Source organism: Protomyctophum bolini (assembly GCF_963924005.1).
Source record: "Protomyctophum bolini genome assembly, chromosome: 21".
NCBI lineage: Eukaryota > Metazoa > Chordata > Actinopteri > Myctophiformes > Myctophidae > Protomyctophum > Protomyctophum bolini.
This window is the reverse complement of record NC_137882.1, coordinates 23,209,085-23,230,635: the sequence shown is the minus strand read 5'-3', so window position 1 is coordinate 23,230,635 and position 21,551 is coordinate 23,209,085. Positions and strand designations below refer to the sequence as shown.

The following is a 21,551-nucleotide window of genomic DNA, read 5'->3' as shown; positions in this document are numbered from 1 at the left end:
CACACACACACACACACACACAGTGTGTGTTTTTGCAAGTATGAGGCGGCCGTCGGCGAAACTAGAGGAGTTAGAAAATAATGTTCGCCCGGTCCTTGTCCCTTAACGAGAATCTGAAATAGTTCCATAACACTGACGTGCAGTTCTTTAGTTCCATAACACTGACGTACAGTTCTTTAGTTCCATAACACTGACGTACAGTTCTTTAGTTCCATAACACTGACGTACAGTTCTTTAGAATCTGAAATAGTTCCATAACACTGACGTACAGTTCTTTAGTTCCATAACACTGACGTGCAGTTCTTTAGTTCCATAACACTGACGTGCAGTTCTTTAGTTCCATAACACTGACGTACAGTTCTTTAGAATCTGAAATAGTTCCATAACACTGACGTGCAGTTCTTTAGTTCCATAACACTGACGTACAGTTCTTTAGTTCCATAACACTGACGTACAGTTCTTTAGAATCTGAAATAGTTCCATAACACTGACGTGCAGTTCTTTAGTTCCATAACACTGACATACAGTTCTTTAGAATCTGAAATAGTTCCATAACACTGACGTGCAGTTCTTTAGTTCCATAACACTGACGTACAGTTCTTTAGAATCTGAAATAGTTCCATAACACTGACGTGCAGTTCTTTAGTTCCATAACACTGACGTACAGTTCTTTAGAATCTGAAATAGTTCCATAACACTGACGTGCAGTTCTTTAGTTCCATAACACTGACGTACAGTTCTTTAGAATCTGAAATAGTTCCATAACACTGACGTACAGTTCTTTAGTTCCATAACACTGACGTACAGTTCTTTAGTTCCATAACACTGACGTATACAGTTCTTCTGGGGAACTATAGCCCTTCCTCGACCTCCACTCGCTCCTCATGTGAGTTGGCCGTCCATTTCTTTCGTCTTTCTTTTACATATTATTCTGTTCAGAGCGTGTAGTCACTACACGCTCTGAACAGAAGCTTCCCTCTCTGCTTCCCTCTCTGCCCAGAAGAAAGGGGGCGGGGACTTTGGGAGTGCGTTCAGAACACAACCGATCTATAAGCAAATATGCCTTGCATTGCGGTGCAGTAGCGACACGTTGTTAGTTTGTAGATTTGTTGTTTTTGGTGAACGAAACCGTCGTACTGCAGAAGTATAAATTAAACATCATAGAACGTGCATTCACTGCATCTGATGCAGTGAATTTATCGTGATAGAAAGGATAACTCTAAAAAGCCGTATCGTGGAGACATTGTATCGTCCCGACGATATTTATCACCATATTATCGAACACCCCTACCCGTTGTACCCGTGTGTGTCAGAGTACCCGTTCCACCCATCTGTCTGTGTCTCTTTTATGCCCATATATGGAGAGATTTCTGTATCTGTCTCTCTGTGTCCCTTTATTCCTATATATGGAGTTCTGTGTCAGGCATGCCCAAATATGAAGTGTTGTGATGTCAGGACAGGTCGAATTCTGAAGGAAGCCAAACAAAAATAAGTTTTATTCTTGATGTACACAAAATGTTACAATAAAGTACAACCCATGGCCCATGGACACTTTGACAGTACCTACTGATAATAATTTACATTTCTATTCTCCACCATAAGATCCAACCACTGATCCTGCATTGATACTTTTCCTTGACCATTCGTACTTGTTGTGTAATGTGTATGTAGATGTTTCCCAAAGAGGCTGAGTGAGGATACACATTTCAAGTGTATTTGTGTATAATAGGTCAACTGGTAACCTGCAATCTGCACATGTTGAGGTCAGGAGAATCAACATTTTGAACATTCATTCACAGCACAGAGATTAAAATAAGGTGCATTTTGCATACCACAACGACCTCTGCATAAATGGCATGCACTACTGTACTCGGCATACAGTAAAAAATAATGCATATAGCTAAAATAATATGAAATATGTAGAGCATTTATTTTATTCTATTTTTTCTTTGCTAGCTTTAGTTATAATAATTATTTATTCTTCTGTTTAAATGCTACAATTTGTAAAAATGACAAAATATGACTTAACGTCGCTGAAGTGGGTCTCATCAAATGTCCCTGGGACTCATCTCTAAAAGACCATCCCTGCATCCCGGGACTCATTACATTGAAAACCTATTTACACCAGTAAGACGCGCAAACGTGGGAAGCGAACGCAGCTCGTACATATTTGGGTTTTTTTAAGATTTATTTTTAAGTTATTCTTTTTTTAAGTTAAGTTATTTTTAAGTTAAGTTTTTAACTTAGCCATAACCATATAAGGAGTCCCCAAAGCAGCTATACGTCCAAATATGGAGACAGACAGACATGATCTGCTAGGTCTCAAAGTAAGTGCGTTCGCAATCACTGCGTTCGCAATCACTGCGTTCGCAATCACTGCAGCAACTAATATTTATGCAGTAATCAAGGTTTCTGTATGAAGGCTGTCTGATACTATTGTCAACTGTCAGTGCTTACAAAAAAACTGAAAAGTTAAGCTGAACTCAAAAGGTGGATATGTCAAGTAAATGTGATATACTGGAATCCGTGTGCAGGAGAAATACTGTATGCATTCTGGAATAATATTGAGGGTGTTTTTGTTGTTGTTTTGGCTGACTCTCCGCTCCTCTCCTCCCCAGCCTGTTATGGCATTGTACAGGTGCCCACTGGACCATGGTTTTGCAGGAAATGTGAATCTCAGGAGAGAGCAGCCCGTGTGGTGAGTCCAAACACTTCATCCCTTCATAGTTGGCAGTGTTTCCGGCAGGAAAAAGCTTTGCCTAGAGGGAAGCTGGGGGGGGGGGGGGGGGGTTAATTAATTTCATAGTTTTTTTTTAATTTGGCCTTGTTTCCTAATGTTTTTTAAACCACATTAACAATATGTATTTACCCAACGGAACCCCATTTGAAAACATGATGTGCCCCCCCCCCCCATACCAGATTTGTGTTAAAATGTTTTATTTGTTAATTATTCAAATAGTCTGAAAACCCACCTTTTCAGACTCCATCATGGACCATAGCACTTACCCTACCCCCTTAGATAGCATTTCTGTAGACTTAGATAGCATTTGATACAGACTTATAGCATGTTATGTAGACGGCACTATAATTGCATTGTATGTAGTCATAGCACATATGTATAGTTTATATGTATAGTTTCATTATATAGATATTCCACTGTTACTTTCTTAGCTTACGCATGTTTCATGATAAATGCTTTTTATGTGATGTATTCCCATGCTTTTTTGTTCTTGCTTAATGTAAGTCGCTCTGGATTAAGAGCGTCTGCTAAATGCCTAAATTGTAAATTGTAAATACAAGATCTTTTGGGAAAATAGCTGAATGTTAGATTTCAAAGACCTGGTTGATTATTTCTCTCGCAAAATCTGTCTTTTACTTCCACTGCAAACAAAGCAGCGGGGCTCGACTCGGCACGAAATTACGAACTACAAAAAAAACAATATAAAAGATATTCGATTAATCAAAGCAGTTATTGATGGCATAATCACTAGGGCTGGGCTTAGTCAAATCTCAAATTTCACGATTATTTAAAGACCTCAATGCCTCAATAACAATTATACATCATATACTGTATAGTGAAAAAAAATTCTGTTAATTGCCCAGCCGTAATAATCACTAAGAAAATAATTAGTAGCTGCAGCCTATCTGGACTAGGGCATTAAGCAACTAGTCGACTAGTAAATCCACTAGTCCACCTTGCTGGTACTAGTTGACTAGAAAATTGACTAGAAAATTAAAAAAAAGTTAATATTTTTTATTTTTTTCCCCGATTTTGTAGGCGTCAAGATCAGGTAGATTATAGTTATAGTCACCAATGTACACAGTTTTTAAATGTACAAATATTTATAAAAAATATTTTACTAGTCGACTAGTAAACTAGTCAACTAGTAAAAAATGACTAGAAGTGAATGCCCTAATCTGGACGTCAGGGCTTGGTAGGAGTGCAGACTGCCTTGGCTGTTAGGGTTAGAAGGAAGGAACAGAGAGATAATAGACAATACACACACACACACACACACACACACACACACACACACACACACACACACACACACACACACACACACACACACACACACACACACACACACACACTACACACACAGAGAGAAGAGGAGGAGACCGAGACTTCAGCCTGAGGCGGCAGATAGCGAGGATGTTTTACTGAAGAAGATCATGGCCTTGTGCCAAGGTTGCGGAGGCCCTTTCTTACAATCACCCTTCTAAACACCGGGTTTCCCCTCTCCCCTGTGGCCCAGTGACCTCACGGTGGCTGTTGCATGTCGTTTTCTCCCCTCTCCCCTGTGGCCCTATAGTCACCTCACGGGGCTGTTTGTTGCACGTCGTTTACATTAAACACGCACACCACACCGGCCCGCTACGGTGTCGTCCTCGACGCCTCGGCTGGCTTCGGTTCTCACCGACCCGCTCCTCCACTTAACGTTGTCGTTTCTGTCTCCACAGAGGTGTGAGCTGTGTCCTCACAAAGACGGGGCTCTCAAGAGGACGGATAATGGAGGTGGGACACACGCGCACACACACACACACACACACACACACACACACACACACACACATTGTATTTGCCTTTCTTGCCTATTTTGGTCATTAATTGTATGTCACGCAGGGCTAAGTTTTAAGGCGTGTGAGACATGCTGGGAGAGTTATGTTGTTGTTGATTGTGTGTGTGTGTGTGTATATATGTGTGTGTGTGTGTGTATGTGTGTGTGTGTGTGTTGTCTCCCTGTGCCATCCATGCCAATCTATGTTTTATGAGTGTGTGTGTGTTTATGAGGGGGAGGATCCGGGCCGGTATAGTGCGCTCCCTCGGCCTGTGAGGAGTCTCCTCTCTGGGTTCATGGGGAGGTCAGCTTGTTGGAGACTGTAAATATTCTCTGTGTGTGTGTGTGTGTGTGTGTGTGTGTGTGTGTGTGTGTGTGTGTGTGACTGACTGTGTGTGAGTGTGAGTCAGGGAGAGCCACAGCTGTGGGATTGTGTCCAGGCCTGCAGGGAAGCCTGAGCACAACACTAACGCACTCCGTTTTACTACTTTCTCTCTCTCTCTCTCTCTCTCTCTCTCTCTCTCTCTCTCCTCTCTCTCTCTTTTAGCCTCCCCGTGACCCCGCTCTCCCTCTCTCTCTCTCTCTCTCCCTCCCTCGCTCCTCTCTCGTTCTCCATGCTGCTGTTGTCCTCTTCTCTAGTGCATGTGTTATTTCAGGTGGAACAGTAATAAAGTGAGCAAACACGACAGGCTCAGTGAAGTCTGATTTATATACGCACCACCAAAAAAAAAGAAAAATAAATAGCTAGATCTATTATATGTTCACAGGATGACGTGAAGCTTGTAGTGGAGACATGACAGAAAATGCAGACGATAATAAATACATTCCATACAATTTCCCGATCTATACAAGATTGCGAAAGAATACGACATGGGTATACTGTAAATGGAAAACGGCTACAACTTGACTACAGTAATTAATGTTTAGAGTTCTGCTGCTGCTATTCAGCCATCCCTTTATGGAGGACTTGAAAGCTAATGGGCTAATCAAGAAGGCTTGCAGGTAAAACCCTTTCCCCCATAGCTACGTACAGATTGAAAACATCCATTCCCATACAAACCTTTTATCCTTTCATAAGGAGACTAAAGAGTAATGGAAGCATTCTCTCTCTCTCTCAGGTTGTTGTTGCCTTGTTGGCAGCAGCACGTCGAATGAATGTATTGAATGAATACTTCATTTATAATTATATATATATATATATATATTATAATAATAATTGAATGAAATGGAATGAAAGTATTTTCCGGTACATCCTGAAATTCCGTTTATTTTTAATTTTTTCACACTAATGTTCCCTGAGTGAGCCAGACGAGGGCTTTTATAGAATCCTTAAGGTTATTAAAGTAGCGGCTCAATTATTTCTTGAGGCTCTTCAGTGCGTTGCTGGGACGAATACTTATAAACCGCTTCCGGAAATGGTTCCAATTGTGACGGAATCGATTCTAGTTCCTTAATTTGTATAAGGAGGGGGGCCTTGTTGGACCCGTAGGGCCCGTTAAGAGGAAGGTTGGACTTGGAATCCGCCCTACACGGCGGCACAATCCTGAGTGTTGCTTCTTTAGCGCCGAGTGTCTGAGAAAGAACTGTCCACGTTTAACAGCTCTGTTCTTCTTTTACACTCTGGGTGTTAAACTAACACGTTGGTATTGTGCCGTAGACTCGCCATGCACGCCGTCGGCTCAAAGATAAGTCATTTGTTTCCGTCGCAAAGATAAGTCATTTTTAGCCGAGCGACACTAGTCATTTGCTTCCGTCGCTTTTCGTCAGGCGTCAAACAACAACTCTTCATTAAATATCTTTGCTGAAAACAGCTGATCAACAACGTGCTGTGAGCTCGTCGATCAGCTATTTTCCTTTTTAAAAGTGTTCACCAGAATACGGGTGAGGTTTAAAGTAGTTAAAGAATGTCAGTGCTCGGTCCGGGCCGGGGGAGCGGAGAGGGGGTGGGGCTGCAAGAAAACCGGCCATGCCACTTTTTATAGTCCTGTTTTATAGGCTCTCTTCAGATTCTTGGAGGGGAAACTTCAAAACAACAACACGCTCCTGTTTCACACCCGCCCCGTCCGCGCTCCCCCCCCCTCCGCCCCCTCCTGTCCTGCTCACCGGGGTCAAAGGCAGGTCAGGGGTTCAACTGTAAGTTTAAGCCCTGTTTTTGTTTCCGCTGCAGCGGTTGTGGGCGTGGGGGGGGACATAAACGGACCCCACACCCCCCCCACCCTCTCCCACCTCCATCTGACCTCCTGCTCACCTCCCTTCAGCTCCTCCTCAAGTCCTCGTCAAACCGGCCGTTTATCTCCCACGACCCCTTCCTGTCACTCTACTGCCCTCTGTTTGCCTTCACTGACTGACACCTTTATGTGTGTGTGTGTGTGTGTGTGTGTGTGTGTGTGTGTGTGTGCGTGTGTGTGTGCGCGTGCGTGCGTGTGGCCCACTGTGAGTGTATTGGTTATTTGTGTGTCGTGCCATCACGTGAATGAATGAATGCGCTGTAATTTGCGCATTATGATGTGAATGTGTTGTAATTGTGTAATGTGTTTTAAAGCATACGTCTTATTTGGTCCTCTCAGTGCGTGCGTATGGGTTATGATTTATGACGACTTTTCCACTGTGTGTGTGTGTGTGTGCGTGTGCGTGTGTGCGTGCAGGCTGGGCCCATGTGGTCTGTGCGCTCTACATACCTGAAGTGGAGTTCGCCAACGTCTCCACGATGGAGCCCATTGTTCTGCAGTCGGTACCACATGACCGCTACAATAAGGTAACACACACACGCATACATCGTAACCCCATACGCATCGCAGTCTATGCACAGAACTGATGGGGGAAAGTAGACCATTTAAGCATTTACCATTACTTTAAGAGTGTGCACCCGAGCTGTGCTCAAGCAAGGTCACAGAGTGACAGAAAGATTCCCATATAGTGTCTGGAAAAAGTAGAGACACGTCAGAATTCTCCAGGACAGACAAACCTCTGGCCTGCGCTTCAAGGGGCGCCCCGATCTGCGGACTGATATGATCGAATCTGATTTGTGATGTAACAGGTCGTATTTGCTTTCATATATGTCTTTGCTGTTCATACGCATATCACATGACCATTCAATTTGGGATAAATATGGGCAATCAATAAATGTCAGATCTTGTGAATCCATGATTTTAAGGTTACAGCCTTTTTATTGGACTATTAGATAACACTCTCACAGAATGGCACATCAGAACCCACACTTGTGTGCTCACAAATTATGTTCTGTATAGAGTGTCGCAGTCCCGTCCCCTTTCATGACGACGCCAGGCCCAGGAAATAATTCCCAATGCATTTTTCCCCATAGACATTTCAAAACGTATTTATTTAAAGACCTTATAAGCGTCGTACGAAGCCAACTCGAGTCGTGACGAATCATGACAACAAACACAAGATTTTGGACCAAACAAATAATTACAAAGAAGAAAAACAACAAAGAAAAGTCGTTTTCTTCTTCTGTCTAATTATTTGTTCGCCCCTAAAAAAAATGTTGTTGTCATGATTTGTCACGACAACAGTTGGCTTTGTACGAGGCTTAAAAAGGTCTTTAAATAAATACTTTTTGAAATGTCTAGGAGGAAAATGAACGGAGAATCATTTCCTGGGCCCTGGTAGGGGGGCGGGACTGCAACGCTCTATAGTTTGACACTTCAACTTTTGTGGGTCTGTAATGGAAATGGGTTTGTGTGTGTGTGTGTGTGTGTGTGCGCGTGTGCGTGCGTGTGTGCGTGTGTGTAGACGTGCTACATCTGTGAGGACCAGGGCAGGGAGAGTAAAGCTGCGAGTGGCGCCTGCATGACCTGCAACAAACATGGCTGCCGACAGGCCTTCCACGTCACATGGTGAGACACGTTCAAAGCACTCCCAACTTTATTGAACCAAACATGGCTGCCGACAGGCCTTCCACGTCACATGGTGAGACACGTTCAAAGCACTCCCAACTTTATTGAACCAAACATGGCTGCCGACAGGCCTTCCACGTCACATGGTGAGACACGTTCAAAGCACTCCCAACTTTATTGAACCAAAGACGGGGCTCTCGATACAGTTTTAATGCCCTACTACTGATCACAATAACAGCGTCACACAAAAGCTTTGAAAGTAGCAGCAGATCCCACAAGCTCGACCTATGGCTTAAAATATAACTTTCAGTTCGATTTGGCTTTTAGACTTTTTCAACAAAACAATTGGCCAAATAATATACAAATAATATACAAGGAAAAGACTGACATATTTCATAACTTCATACTTAAAAAACTAAAATAACAACAATGGCCACACACACACGCGCGCACACATGCACACGCACACGCACACACACACACACACACACACACACACACACACACACACACACACACACACACACACACACACACACAGCACCACTCAGTTCAGAGTTCAGACGAGTCTGATTTTTGAAAATGTAAGAAATTTTTTGAGTGAGCATTGTTCAATATGGATTGACTATTACGCAAAAAAATATTGCAATTATCTCAAATAATTGAGATTAGGTAGCCTATTATGTAATAATTTGTGATCTGACTAAATTATTGTGCGTGTGCGTGTGTGTGTGTGTGTGTGTTTCAGTGCCCAGTTTGCAGGGCTGCTGTGTGAGGAACAAGGCTCAGATGCAGACAACGTGAAATACTGCGGCTACTGCAAATATCACCACAGCAAATTGGTAAGGCCCCCCCCCCTTTTCTGAAAAATCTATGTTTCTATGTCCGTCATTCTTGGATGTTTCAAAAATAGCAGACCTACAAGCTTGTAGCGCTATGAGCTTGTAGATCTGCTATTTTTCAATAGCTAAAACATAACGGCACCAAAAGGGGTTTCCGCCCCAAATGGGTTAAAGCGTTGAATTCCTTGTTAGTCTGAGAAAGATATTTTGATTTATTTTTAACCCATTTTAAAAAAATGGCAAAAGTAGCAGTTCGACTAGCTTTGCGCCACGTTTCCAGCATTTATGTGACGCTGTAGTATGAGAAAGTAGGCTGTTAAATTTACGGGGAAAATAATTCACAAAAACTTCAAATACGGTGAGGTTTCTGCCCAACAGCAACGATACATTAATCTGTCAAAAATAATCCCCTTCTCCAAAAAAACCCTATAGCTGATCTTGAACATATGGACATACGATGGTGTTACTGTAAAGCGGTGCTGGCAGCGGATCATCATTCATGACTAGGGATGGAGCTCGTACATTTTTATTGATACCCTTATCGATCAGGCTTATCGAGCCGGGTTCTTATCGAGCCCACTATCGAGCATTTTCCATTATTTCGTGGAAAGACGGGAGACAATAAATTCTGAACAGAACCAGTATCTTTTACTAGGGCCTTCAAATACAGTAAATACAGAACAGGCAATTTACCTTTTTTACCAGTAAAGTAATATTTAAGAAACTGTTAACTGGTTAATTTTGTTTATCCCGGACAGCGCTGGTTGCCAGCATGGATGATTACATTTATTTCTTAATCACCTCTTGTCTTGATTGTTGATGTCATGGGCCGCTATGCTCGATAACAGGCTTGATAAGCCCAGCGTTTATTGATAACGGGTACTCAATAAGCTTGTTATCGGAAATGGCTTTCACCTGACTTGGTGAGTCTTTAAAGGGGTTCTGTCATTTAATCTACCCCCGCTCGCCCCATATGATGTTCTCTCTCTGTCAGAGAGCCAAACCCCCCCCGGAATGCCCCTCCAATGCTTCTGCTTCAGGATTTGATCTGGTATTATACAGACGGAACTTGCGTGCGCTCTAAAAACAGCGGTTCCAAAACGTTTTAGCTCAAGACGCAAAAGAGTAAGTAGATGTTCGCCTGTTGGTTCTGACCCAATCTAGTGAAAACAAAAGATCTACAAGCTCATAAAACGCATCGCCGATTTTCATCTGGGAAATGTACTTGTTGTGACCCATAAAAATTGGTCCTCGACCCAAACATACTTTTGGGGAAACTGCTCTAAAAGCATATTTTTCTAGGTGGAGTTGTTTATGTCCACTTATATTATATAGTGGAAGATGAACGGCTGGTTGTTGTTGGCTTTAGTGGAATCTGAGTGAATGCAGCACAGGCACAATGTTTTGAAAAGAGACTTGTGAGCTTGTTGACCTGCTAGTTTTTGGGCTACAGTAATAGAGGGTATGCGCATGCTTAAAGTGAATGGCACATCGAGTGGCAAAGCAACATGCAAAGTGAGTTTAACATTGTTTAAGATAGGACTTTTCTGTGTGGATGTCTGGGCTGTCAAGGCCAGAAAGTAGTTTTTTGCCACTCAGTAGGCGTTCCTGCATAACTTCCGGGTCTCATGATGATGTCACGCGCATACCCTCTATACCCCCCCCCCCCCCCCCCCCATGTGGATGCTGGGGTTCAAGTGGTTAAAGGTAGCGTCAGTGATTTCACTTAATTCAAATATCACTTATTTTTTGTTTTGTTGTGATAATCCTCTCTACTATAGAGTGTGCTGACCATATAAGGAGTTCCTCCCTGTCCCCAGTTAACCCCTGGGTGTCAAAAAACCGTAGGTTTCGTTTTTGTTCTCTATCCTGATTGGATGAAAGCTTGTGTCCCAAGGCAAAAACGAAACCTAAGGGTTTTTGACTGAAATCACTGACACCCCCTTTAAATAAAACAATTTTTTATAGGGTTTGCAGGGGGCGCTTTGGATATTCAGTCACACAAAAGCATCATAAGTAGCTGATCTCCAAGCTCGAAAAGCAACACGTTTTGAATAACTTTGGCCGTGTTTTGCATTTGAATCCTGAAACGTGACACAGTTTTGGACATATGTGGTTTCCACCCGACAGCAACGATGTCATGTCCATAGCGCAACGTTTGAAACCAGCCATCGCCGTGCTCAAATGTGCTCAAATCAGCACAGAGCTTAGCTGAAACAACGTAAACATGGACTTCTCATGGTTGTTGTGTGGTGAGGATTCAACGCCGACAGAGACGGGATAATAATAATCTTTATTGTCCCGAAGGATATCCATCTTCACAGGTCTGTTCAACACCAACAAGAAAAACAACACATAGTAGAGAAAAACATAACACCAAGACAAACAAAAACATGAGTTCCCCAGGATTTAGATCCTCATGCGTTCCTCTCCGTGTTGTACCGTGTGCCGCTTGAAGCGCCGGCCTCCAGGAGCGCTGGGAAGGGAGAGCGCTGCGAAGGGGAGCGTGTCTTTTTTTTTAAAAGATTTAAATTATTTTTATGATTATTATTTTTTGCGGCCTTTATTCGCCTTTATTTTATATTTTTTATAGAGGGACAGACAGTAGGCTGACAGGAAATGGGGAGAGAGATGGGGGGGGGGGGGGGGGGGGGGAGACATGCAGTAAAGGCCGTCGGGATCGGGAGTCGAACCCGTGGCACACTGCCAGACTGGATTACCAGCCAAGGTGCCTGGACCGCTGAGCCACCATGGCCCAGGCCGGCACCAGCGTGTCTTTACCTAAAATAAATGCATGGCAGACCGGGCTCTGCCAGCTCAAAAGGCAGCTCTCTGTGGACTCCGGCCCCTTAATAGTGTCACATGATCTCATGGCGTTTACAGAGGCCCTTTTTTCATCCCGGGTAAATATTTCTGGGGGGGGAAACCGAGCCCCCTCTTACACAGCCCAGGAAGTCCATACTGACACCAGACCTCCACACCGGACGAGACCAGAGACCAGGGGGGCCTGGGGACTGTGTCTGGGTCACAGAGAGGAGGAAGGGGAAGAGGGGAGGAAGGAGGCAGGGGGGCATAGGGGACCCTCTAGTGGGTTAGTGGAAGGTAATTGTCCTTAGTAAAGAACCACAGATCGATCTGTTCAGGACACAGTGATCAAATCTTGTCTGGCCTCGCTTATCAAAAACCATTAATTTTTCAGGCTTATTGTTGTGCTTGCATTTTATAATAAGAGATTGGTAGGTATTGTTTTGATAATGGATATTTTTCAGCAATCTGCCCCTCTGTTCTCTGTGTTTCATGAGTAACTGGGTACATAGTATACTGTAGTTTACAGCAGTGACTAAAGTGATAAAATCTTTTCTGAAAAAAAACATGTTTCTATGTCAACATATTCATGTCAAGGAACCCCAAATATATATGACATTGGCCGCTGACCCCCATCTGAAAATATGCAGTTCCAGGGACCCTCTGGGTAGCAAAGATTTGAGTTAAAAACTTGCTCTGAAAGAACAGGCACATTTTCACGATTTTTCAAAAAGGGTGGCGCGCTACGAGCTTGTAGATTAACCAAAATGGGTTTTGCTGTGCATCTCACAGCTTGACCGTCGGCTGGAAACCTTTCATGTCCAAAATCCTTCTTTTTGTAATTATTGTTTAAAAAAATACATGTTTGATATAATTAACTGTCCATCCCCCTTGCATTGGAATTGTTTGTGTCATTTTAGCCTTAATGTCTGTTTGTGTACCACGTGCTGTTTACATTTCTGACTAAAGTATTCAATCAATCAAATGTTGACCTAACAATGATTGAGGTGAAATATAATCTAAATAGTATATAAACATACATCACATGCACTCCTGTAACTTAAGAATTATTTTGTGTTTCAAAAATTGATGATTTAATTATAGTTGATTTTATCATATATTTTTTCATAATCGATTAAGCAAATCATTTGGTTAACTGTTGCAGTCCATAGTTGATATGATTACCTTTTAGGCCTGGGTTTTTAAGATTGATACATTAATTAGAGTTATGGTTAGACACTGTTGGCATGGGTAAGTTAAGTTTAGATGTGGTTTTTGAAGTGTTTGATTTATTTGGTCATTTTGTTTGCTTTATTTCAGATAGGCGAGTGTAGAGAGACAGGAAATCCAGGGCAGAGAGAGGGGAGACATGCGAGACATGATGGGAGTTGGATTCGAACTCGGGTCCTCGCAACACACAAGGAGCATATGGTCAGTACACTGACCGACCGAGACGCCGGGCATGGCTTTGACGGTGACGAATGCATTTACTGTCAATAGATATATTGTTTAATATGGTTAAAGTTCAGGCATGGTTTTGGTTTTGGTGTGTTTTTAATTCATTAATTGTAGTTGATGTTAGACTGTTTTGACGGTTCAATGAATTGATATAAAATAAGGTCTAGGTACTGTCGGAATGGTTTAGTATGTGTTTGGTTGAATTAATTAATCTGAGCTTATGATAGACCTTTTGTATAGCTAAATTAAGTTGTGTGGTTTCATTAGTCTGAGCTATTGTTCAACTTTTAGTACGGTCACTTTTAGACGTGTTTGGGGAAGACCTTCACCATTTGGTGGATTTCTATAGAACTTCTGATGGCCTATTATACTATAGCTGGCAATATTGGACTGTGACAAATCATGTGTTTCTTGGACACACACACACCCACACACACACACACACACACACACACACACACACACACACACCCACACACACACACACACACACACACACACACACACACATTTTACAGCAGATAATAGTAATAATGACGTCATCGGAAATAGCCGAGCTGCAAGCTGCGTGTCACTCTAAAGCACTCACTCACTCACTCACTCACTCACTCACTCACTCACACACACACACACACACAAAACGTATGGAGCAATGACTGGACCATTAATAGCACTTCTTAGAACGGTGGAAGAAATGGCAACGAATGAGGCATTGCGGCATTTTACACACACGAGCACGCATACACACACACACACACACACACACACACACACACACACACACGTGCGCAGAGCCACCCATCATGTGACATTTTCCGATGTTAACAAACGCTGATGGAAAAAGCCATGCTGCTATATTGATTGTGTTTGAATGGCTTTGGACGGCGGGGCATGCTGCCATTAAGCTGGGGACTGTACGGATGACGGCAACGCAGAGAGAGGGAATCAATGGGCTACGGATAGAAACGTTGTTAACCCATTTTAGGCGGGAACCCCTTTTGATGTTTCAAGCATTATGTCATGCTTCAGCTATTGAAAAATAGCAGATCTACAAGCTCATAGCGCGCTACGAGCTTGTAGGTCTGTTATTTTTTTTCCAGTTTTTAACTCAAATCTTTGCTTCTGGGGAGGTCCCTCCCTGGAACAACATATTTTCGGCGGCATATTACATATAATTTCTGGGGTCCTTGACATAAAATATTGAGAACCACTGATACAGAAACATGAGGTTTTTCAGAAAAAATGACTTTTTTAAATATTTTGACGTAAGGCCTAAATGGGTTAACACACTGACTTTCATCAGATTCTACTTGACGGATGTTTACGCTGCATTAAAGGCTGCTTTATACCTTTCCCTCGTATAGCACATTTCAACAACCAGGCGAATTCAAGGTGCTTTAAATACACAGAACATCAAACAAGGAATCACAATTATGCAATGACACTAAGGATGCATAAAACAAAAGATGTTTAAAATAAAATAAAACTGATATAGTCACGGAAGAGAACAATAAGAAACTCAATCAAAGGCAAGCGGCAAACAGAAACGGTCTTTAGTTTTAAAACATTTCGTTTTATGTCTAGGCCTGAAACTATCCATTATTTACTCAGCAATTATTCCATACACTTTTCAAGTAATTCTTTGAGGGAATGGTGGACCCTGTTGTAAACAAGTGTAATGCTTAATTGGGTCGTCCACTCACAGTTAACAGTCTTTGTATTGAGTTTGTGCTTGAAATGTACTGTAATTCTGCAAACTGTTAATAAATATTTCAATCAATCAATCAGAAAAGAAAAGAAAAGAAAAAAAAAAAAAAAAAAACTATTTCATCTTGCTCGTCGACACAGTTTTCTTAAATTTCTTCTGGAATATCGATGAAACATCACAAAAGTCTAATGGCATAATCTACTAAATTGATTAGTCTGACAAAACCACTTAACTCTGTTTTGCAATTTATTGTACAACGGTCATGTACAATAGCTTGTAGAGCAGCTATTTTAACTATTTGTTTCACAATTAAATTAACCCATTTTGACCTGAGCTATGTTTCTATATCAGTCGTTCTTCGATTTTTCAAAAATATCAGACCTACGAGCTTGTAGGTCTGCTATTTTTCAATAGCTAAAGCCCAAAATGGGTTATTTGATGCAAAAGTTTGAAATAATCATGATGTTGATTTGAAGTTACGTTGCCCAGCCCCTACGTAGAAATGTCTGGAATAGTTAATGTTTTCCTTCCATGTGTTCAGTCGTCGGGTCGGTGCGGTGCTGACATGGAGGTGGATCCACTCATTGATTTGTCTGCATTAGTTTTGTAATCAGCAGCGCTGGGGATTCCTGGAACCCAGCAGTGTCTGATTACAGATGTTTTCCTCTACATTGATCGCAAACCCTTGTTACACGGCCAAACCTTACACATAATTAAAAGCGCTGTTTTGTTTGTTCTGAAGCGTAATCAGATTAAATGGTTTAAAACACAGCCCTCGAAAGTCCTAAACCGATCCTTTTTTTTATGACTATGAGAAAGAATGCCGTGCAAACTCGATGCGAGGTGTTGTGGGCTTGCAGATCGGCTATTTTATATATATATATATATATATATATATAGGCCACTTTTCCGTCCCATTACCTAGAAGCAGCCAATCACGTCTAGGTGACGAACTGTCGTCTACATTTCACAAGTAGATGTTTCATCATGTTTCACCTGACAAAAACAGTGGCGTATATACATGAAAGCCATACTTGAGTTAAAGTAGGCTATAGATAGCTTACAGATATTTTTTCACTCCAGTACAAGTTCAATTCTTGGGCACTTGGGTCAAAGTGTTGCAGCGTAGTTCACATGTACTTACAAGTTCAATTCTTGGGCACTTGGTTCAAAGTGTTGTAACGTAGTTCACATGTACTTACAAGTTAAATTATTGGGCACTTGGGTCAAAGTACTTAAAGTACGTAGTTCACATGTACTTAAAACAATATTTGGTGTTAAAAGTACAAAGATCTTTTCATTGTACAAAGCAACAGACAAAACAGCCAGAAATGTCGTCTACTTCTACTACTTCTGTGCTTCTCACTACTTTCAGAATGATGTCGTTTTCAATTAGTTCAGGGTTCACGATTTTTCATGACATTCATTTATTTTTTTATTTTATTGACCTAAATTACACCCAAACAACCTGAACTTTGAACATTCAGTTCGACTGCAGCTACACTGCTGAGGATAATTCATACATTATCTACTCTGCTACATTACCTAACCGTTTGCTCAACAAAACAGCTGACTTTATATTTCGATATATCGGCCAGTCCCTCATATCAGTCGGGTTCTATTTTTTTAATGAACATAATTTTCACAAAAATGTTCTGATATGGACACAAGGCGGCGAGTTAATCTGGAGGCAGAAGTTAATACGAAGTAATACAAACATATCGTCTCAGTCTGGTAGAAATCTCATATGTCCCAACTGTTCGTTTTCAAAACGGCAAAAGTAGCAGATCTACAATATAAGCTCAGCAAAATTGCTACTTTTCGATGCTTTTGTTTGACGCTGTAGTATGATCAAGCAGGGCGTTCGTTAATTTACAAAAAATAAACTAAAAGTTAAAATATGGAGATATCAACGATATCTAATAGATCTCCAGCAGCAGTTTGGAGATATGAACCTTGGGTGTATGACGGAATGCGGTTGTCCGCCTCTGGCTGCATTTACCAGCGATCGCAGTCGGCAAATGAAAGCTAGTGCGAGTTAATCAGCCCATGCCTGTTAGCGGCGTGTGTAATCACATACTGTGTACAATAAGAATGATCACATACTGTAATCACATACTGTGTACAATAAGAATGATCGGTTCCACCTATTCCCATTCAGGGATGCCGCCTCAATTCTCCTCGCTTTCAACAATCGAATTAAGCCCATCAGTGTTGACATTAAAGTGCACAGTGGTTACAGTCGATACTCGTTAATTCACAACTCCAACTGCATGTTATGCACTAATGTGCTCTAAAAGTGTGCCATGTAGTTACTGTATTTGTTGGCGTCAAAAATAGTCTCGCACAGCGATTTCGGGTCGATTGCTGTTAATTTTCCCCTTGTATCGGTATCAAATTACCTGCCGGGACAGACGCTACATATGGTGTCGCCTCGGATAAACTACTAATATAAATTGAAAATAGCTTAATGTCAAGCCCTTCACGCCGTGGGCAGAGAGAGAGAGAGCATAATATTATTGTCCACTTGTCGATTATTTATCTTCTCCACATCTGTTCCATTATGGATCTGTTGATCTGCATCTTTGATTATTTATAATTCAGACATTGTTTCGGCGGGTCTTGATGCTGTCGTAATGGCTGATTTTACACTGGCTGAAAATAGCAGATCTACAAGCTCGCACTGTGAGCTTGTAGATCGGCTATTTTCAGCATGCAACTAATTGTAAAATGATTTATACTGAATCTCTTGTCCACTAGTCCCTTCCTAACAGGGTCTAGTTTTTATTTGTTGACCCTAATTGTCAGTATATTTAGTCTTAGTTTTAGGCATCATAGCTTAGTTTTTATTTAGTTTCCATTTAGTTTTCGTCAGTGGAAAAAGGTAGTCGACGGACATTTTTCATCTTAGTTTTAGTCTACGAAAACAACAGTGCTGAGGCCCCATACACACATACAGAACACATGTTTTGCCTACACAATAGATTTCCAATGGGAGTAACATGGTTTGACCAAACATTTTTGTTTGATGGGCAGAACACAGCCATCAAACACAAATGTTTGGTCAAACCATGTGGCTCCCATTGGAAATGCATTGTAGTTGCCATTAAACACAAGACACAGAACGTGTGTGTTTGTGTAATTCATCGAAAAATGTAATGACAAATACAGTACAGTACAGTACAGCCAGTTTGGAATTGGAGCCACCTGTAGGTGCTCTTTGACAGCGTTCTTTTTTGTGGCATAGGAGGAGAACGAATGTAACCACTTTTTTTTTTTTTTTTAAGCCAAATTTGGGTTGAATATGATTAGTGGAGTGGTGACATTTTGGCAGTAGTGTGACAGTTACAGGGGTGTCTTTGTGGTGTAGCGTGTCTTGCAAAATAGGGTGCATTTTGCATCCCAAAACGCAGTTTATAGTTAAACCCATTTAGGCCTGACCTCGAAATTAAAAAAGAATCTTCTAAATTCTTCAGTTTTCTGAAATAAATATTTTCACGATTTTTCAAAAATAGCAGACCTATAAGCTCCGTAGATCTGCTATTTTTCAATAGCTAAATTATAACGACCTCTCCATCCACGGGATGCACTACTGTACTACTGTACTGTTTTTTTCCCCCCCTAATTTATTTTGATAGCTTTAGTTATAATAATAATTTCTTCTTCTGTTTCCTACATGGATATAACCACATTATAACCATATAAAATGAAATGGGAGTGAAATGCTGCAATTTGCAAAAATATCAAAATATGACTCCTATAACGTGGTTGAAGTGGGACTCATAATATGTCCCTGGGACTCATTTCTAAAAGCCCATCCCTGCATCCCGGGACTCATTACATTGAAAACTTATTTACATAGTTATCTACACGTACTCCACTATGTGGATGCATTCATGACTCTCTCCATCAACCCATTTTAAAATGGATTTAATGCTTGTTTTTCTATGTTTTTTTTGTGGTTTCTTTATTTGTTATCTCAGTTTTTTTTTAAATACCCGTAACAACTGAGAGGCATTTATTATGCATGTGCTTGTGCAGATGGTTTATGGCACATGTTTATGTTCATGGCACATGAACGCAAATTGGTTTATTTTTCTCCTTTTCCGTTAAGTTGTAGTAAGAATGGTTTTGTTTGGTGCATAATGTAATGGGTTTCTCTAATTGACTATTCAGCATGTTTTTCATGCTTTCATTTAAATTTTACTGGGTCTTTCTGTCTCGACAATCGCAGCTTCTGGACTGTGTGTGTGTCTGCGTGCGTGTGGCTGTGCGTGTGTGCGTGTGTGTGTGTGTGTGTGCATATGCGTGCGTGCGTCGTGTGTGCGTGTGCGTGTGTGTGCGCGTGCCATGCGCTATGTGCATGATTCAGTCCCAACTGCCCTGGCTTTTGTTACCACAGCCTGATTTGCATTAGCCAGGGCCCATCCCCCTTGAGCGTGCGCGCACAGACACACACACACACACACACACACACACACACACACACACTCCTATCCACATTCCAGGGTCAGAGATCAGCTTGCTGTGTGTGTGTGTGTGTGTGTGTGTGTGTGTGTGTGTGTGTGTGTGTGTGTGTGTGTGTGTGTGTGTGTGTGTGTGTGTGTGTGTGTGTGTGTGTGTGTGTGTGTGTGTGTGTGTGTGTGTGTGTGTGTGTGTGTGTGTGGGGTGTTTTGGGGAGCTCAGATGCATGCCTACCTAATGTTAAGCCCTGCAGTCAAACAAGCAGCACAGCGTCTAAAAGGATTCTACACCGTCCACTTAGAAAAAGCCCCGCAGGAAACACACACACACACACACACATTCTGGCCGGTCAGAGATCCAACAGGAAACGGCACAGGGGAATTCCTGCCTGGGCAGGGTGGATTAGTTTCCCCCCTTTCTTTCTTCCTGTTCCTCTCTCTCTCTCCTCTCCTCCTGTTTTCTCTTTACTCTCTGGGGCCTGATGGCAGCTCTAGAACACACATTCTATGTTTCCCTTTACTCTCTGGGGCCTGATGGCAGCTCTAGAACACACATTCTATGTTTCCCTTTACTCTCTGGGGCCTGATGGCAGTTCTAGAACACACATTCTATGTTTCCCTTTACTCTCTGGGGCCTGATGGCAGTTCTAGAACACACATTCTATGTTTCCCTTTACTCTCTGGGGCCTGATGGCAGCTCTAGAACACACATTCTATGTTTCCCTTTACTCTCTGGGGCCTGATGGCAGCTCTAGAACACACATTCTATGTTTCTCTTTACTCTCTGGGGCCTGATGGCAGTTCTAGAACACACATTCTATGTTTCCCTTTACTCTCTGGGGCCTGATGGCAGTTCTAGAACACACATTCTATGTTTCTCTTACTCTCTGGGGCCTGATGGCAGTTCTAGAACACACATTCGATGCTACTACCCGTTTGGATCCACGTTAATGTCATTTTAACCGATATAACGCTAAGGTAGAACCCGCACACATTTTGCAGGGAACGTAAGTGGCTCGTCTGTCTGTGCGTCTGGTTTTTCTGGTACACCATCGCCAAAGGCCCATTTATCTCTAGCTTAAAATAAATGACCTGTTTGGATAAAAATAAGCCCTACAGCTCGGGAAAGGCGCGCCACTTGTCTAGCTTATCTTATAGTTGAACATTAGCCTGGTTTTGAAACGAGTTCTTTGTCATTGTATTTATCTATGTTGGTGGTTTCTTTCAGTATAAAAGATGTACTTTTGAATCACTTAAGCCAGTGGTACTCGACCCTTTCTGATCGGCGGGCCACACTTGAAAATGATTTTGAAAGTATTCGCGCCCCGCCCATCTGAACCACCTAACATGGCAGCTCTGTTAAGTGGCCAAATGGGTGGTCCATGTGCATTTTCTGAACATTATTTTAACGATCATCAATCGATTAGATCGATGGGCCTAACGTAGAAGTATATATCGTCTCTGTTGGCTGTTTTGTGTCAAAAACTGTTCAGGATTCACATTCGAAAGTAGCAGATCTACAAGTTCAAAACACGTCGATTTGTGCCACGTTTCGAGCTTGTAGATCTGCTACTATTGATGCTTTTGTGACACGCTGTAGTAGTATGATCAAGTAGGGTGTTCATTTACGGATTTGAGTTAAAATATTAGCTTTTTTTGAATAGCCTAAATAATGATTATTATGAACTAATTTGGCCGCCTCCCCCCCCCCCCCCCCCTTGGTAATCCCCTCCCCCAAAGACTCACTTTGAGAACCAATGGATGCTTTTTTTCCTCCTTTTTCTTTTCTAGTAATAGTCCTTCTGTTGTTTCCTAGCTCCTGTTCAGAGCTAGATAGCCGGGGGTTTGACAAAGAC

The 21,551-nt window shown here is 41.9% G+C and overlaps 1 protein-coding gene across 1 annotated transcript in view; it reads left to right on the top strand.

Moving 5' to 3' along the window:
- mllt10 (MLLT10 histone lysine methyltransferase DOT1L cofactor) overlaps positions 1 to 21,551 on the top strand; it is a 65,877-nt gene that overhangs the window by 6,390 nt on the left and 37,936 nt on the right. The window contains 5 exon segments of the mRNA XM_080794356.1: positions 2,619 to 2,698; positions 4,465 to 4,519; positions 7,208 to 7,317; positions 8,316 to 8,419; positions 9,168 to 9,261. Coding sequence (XP_080650482.1) covers positions 2,619 to 2,698; positions 4,465 to 4,519; positions 7,208 to 7,317; positions 8,316 to 8,419; positions 9,168 to 9,261 — 443 coding nt within the window.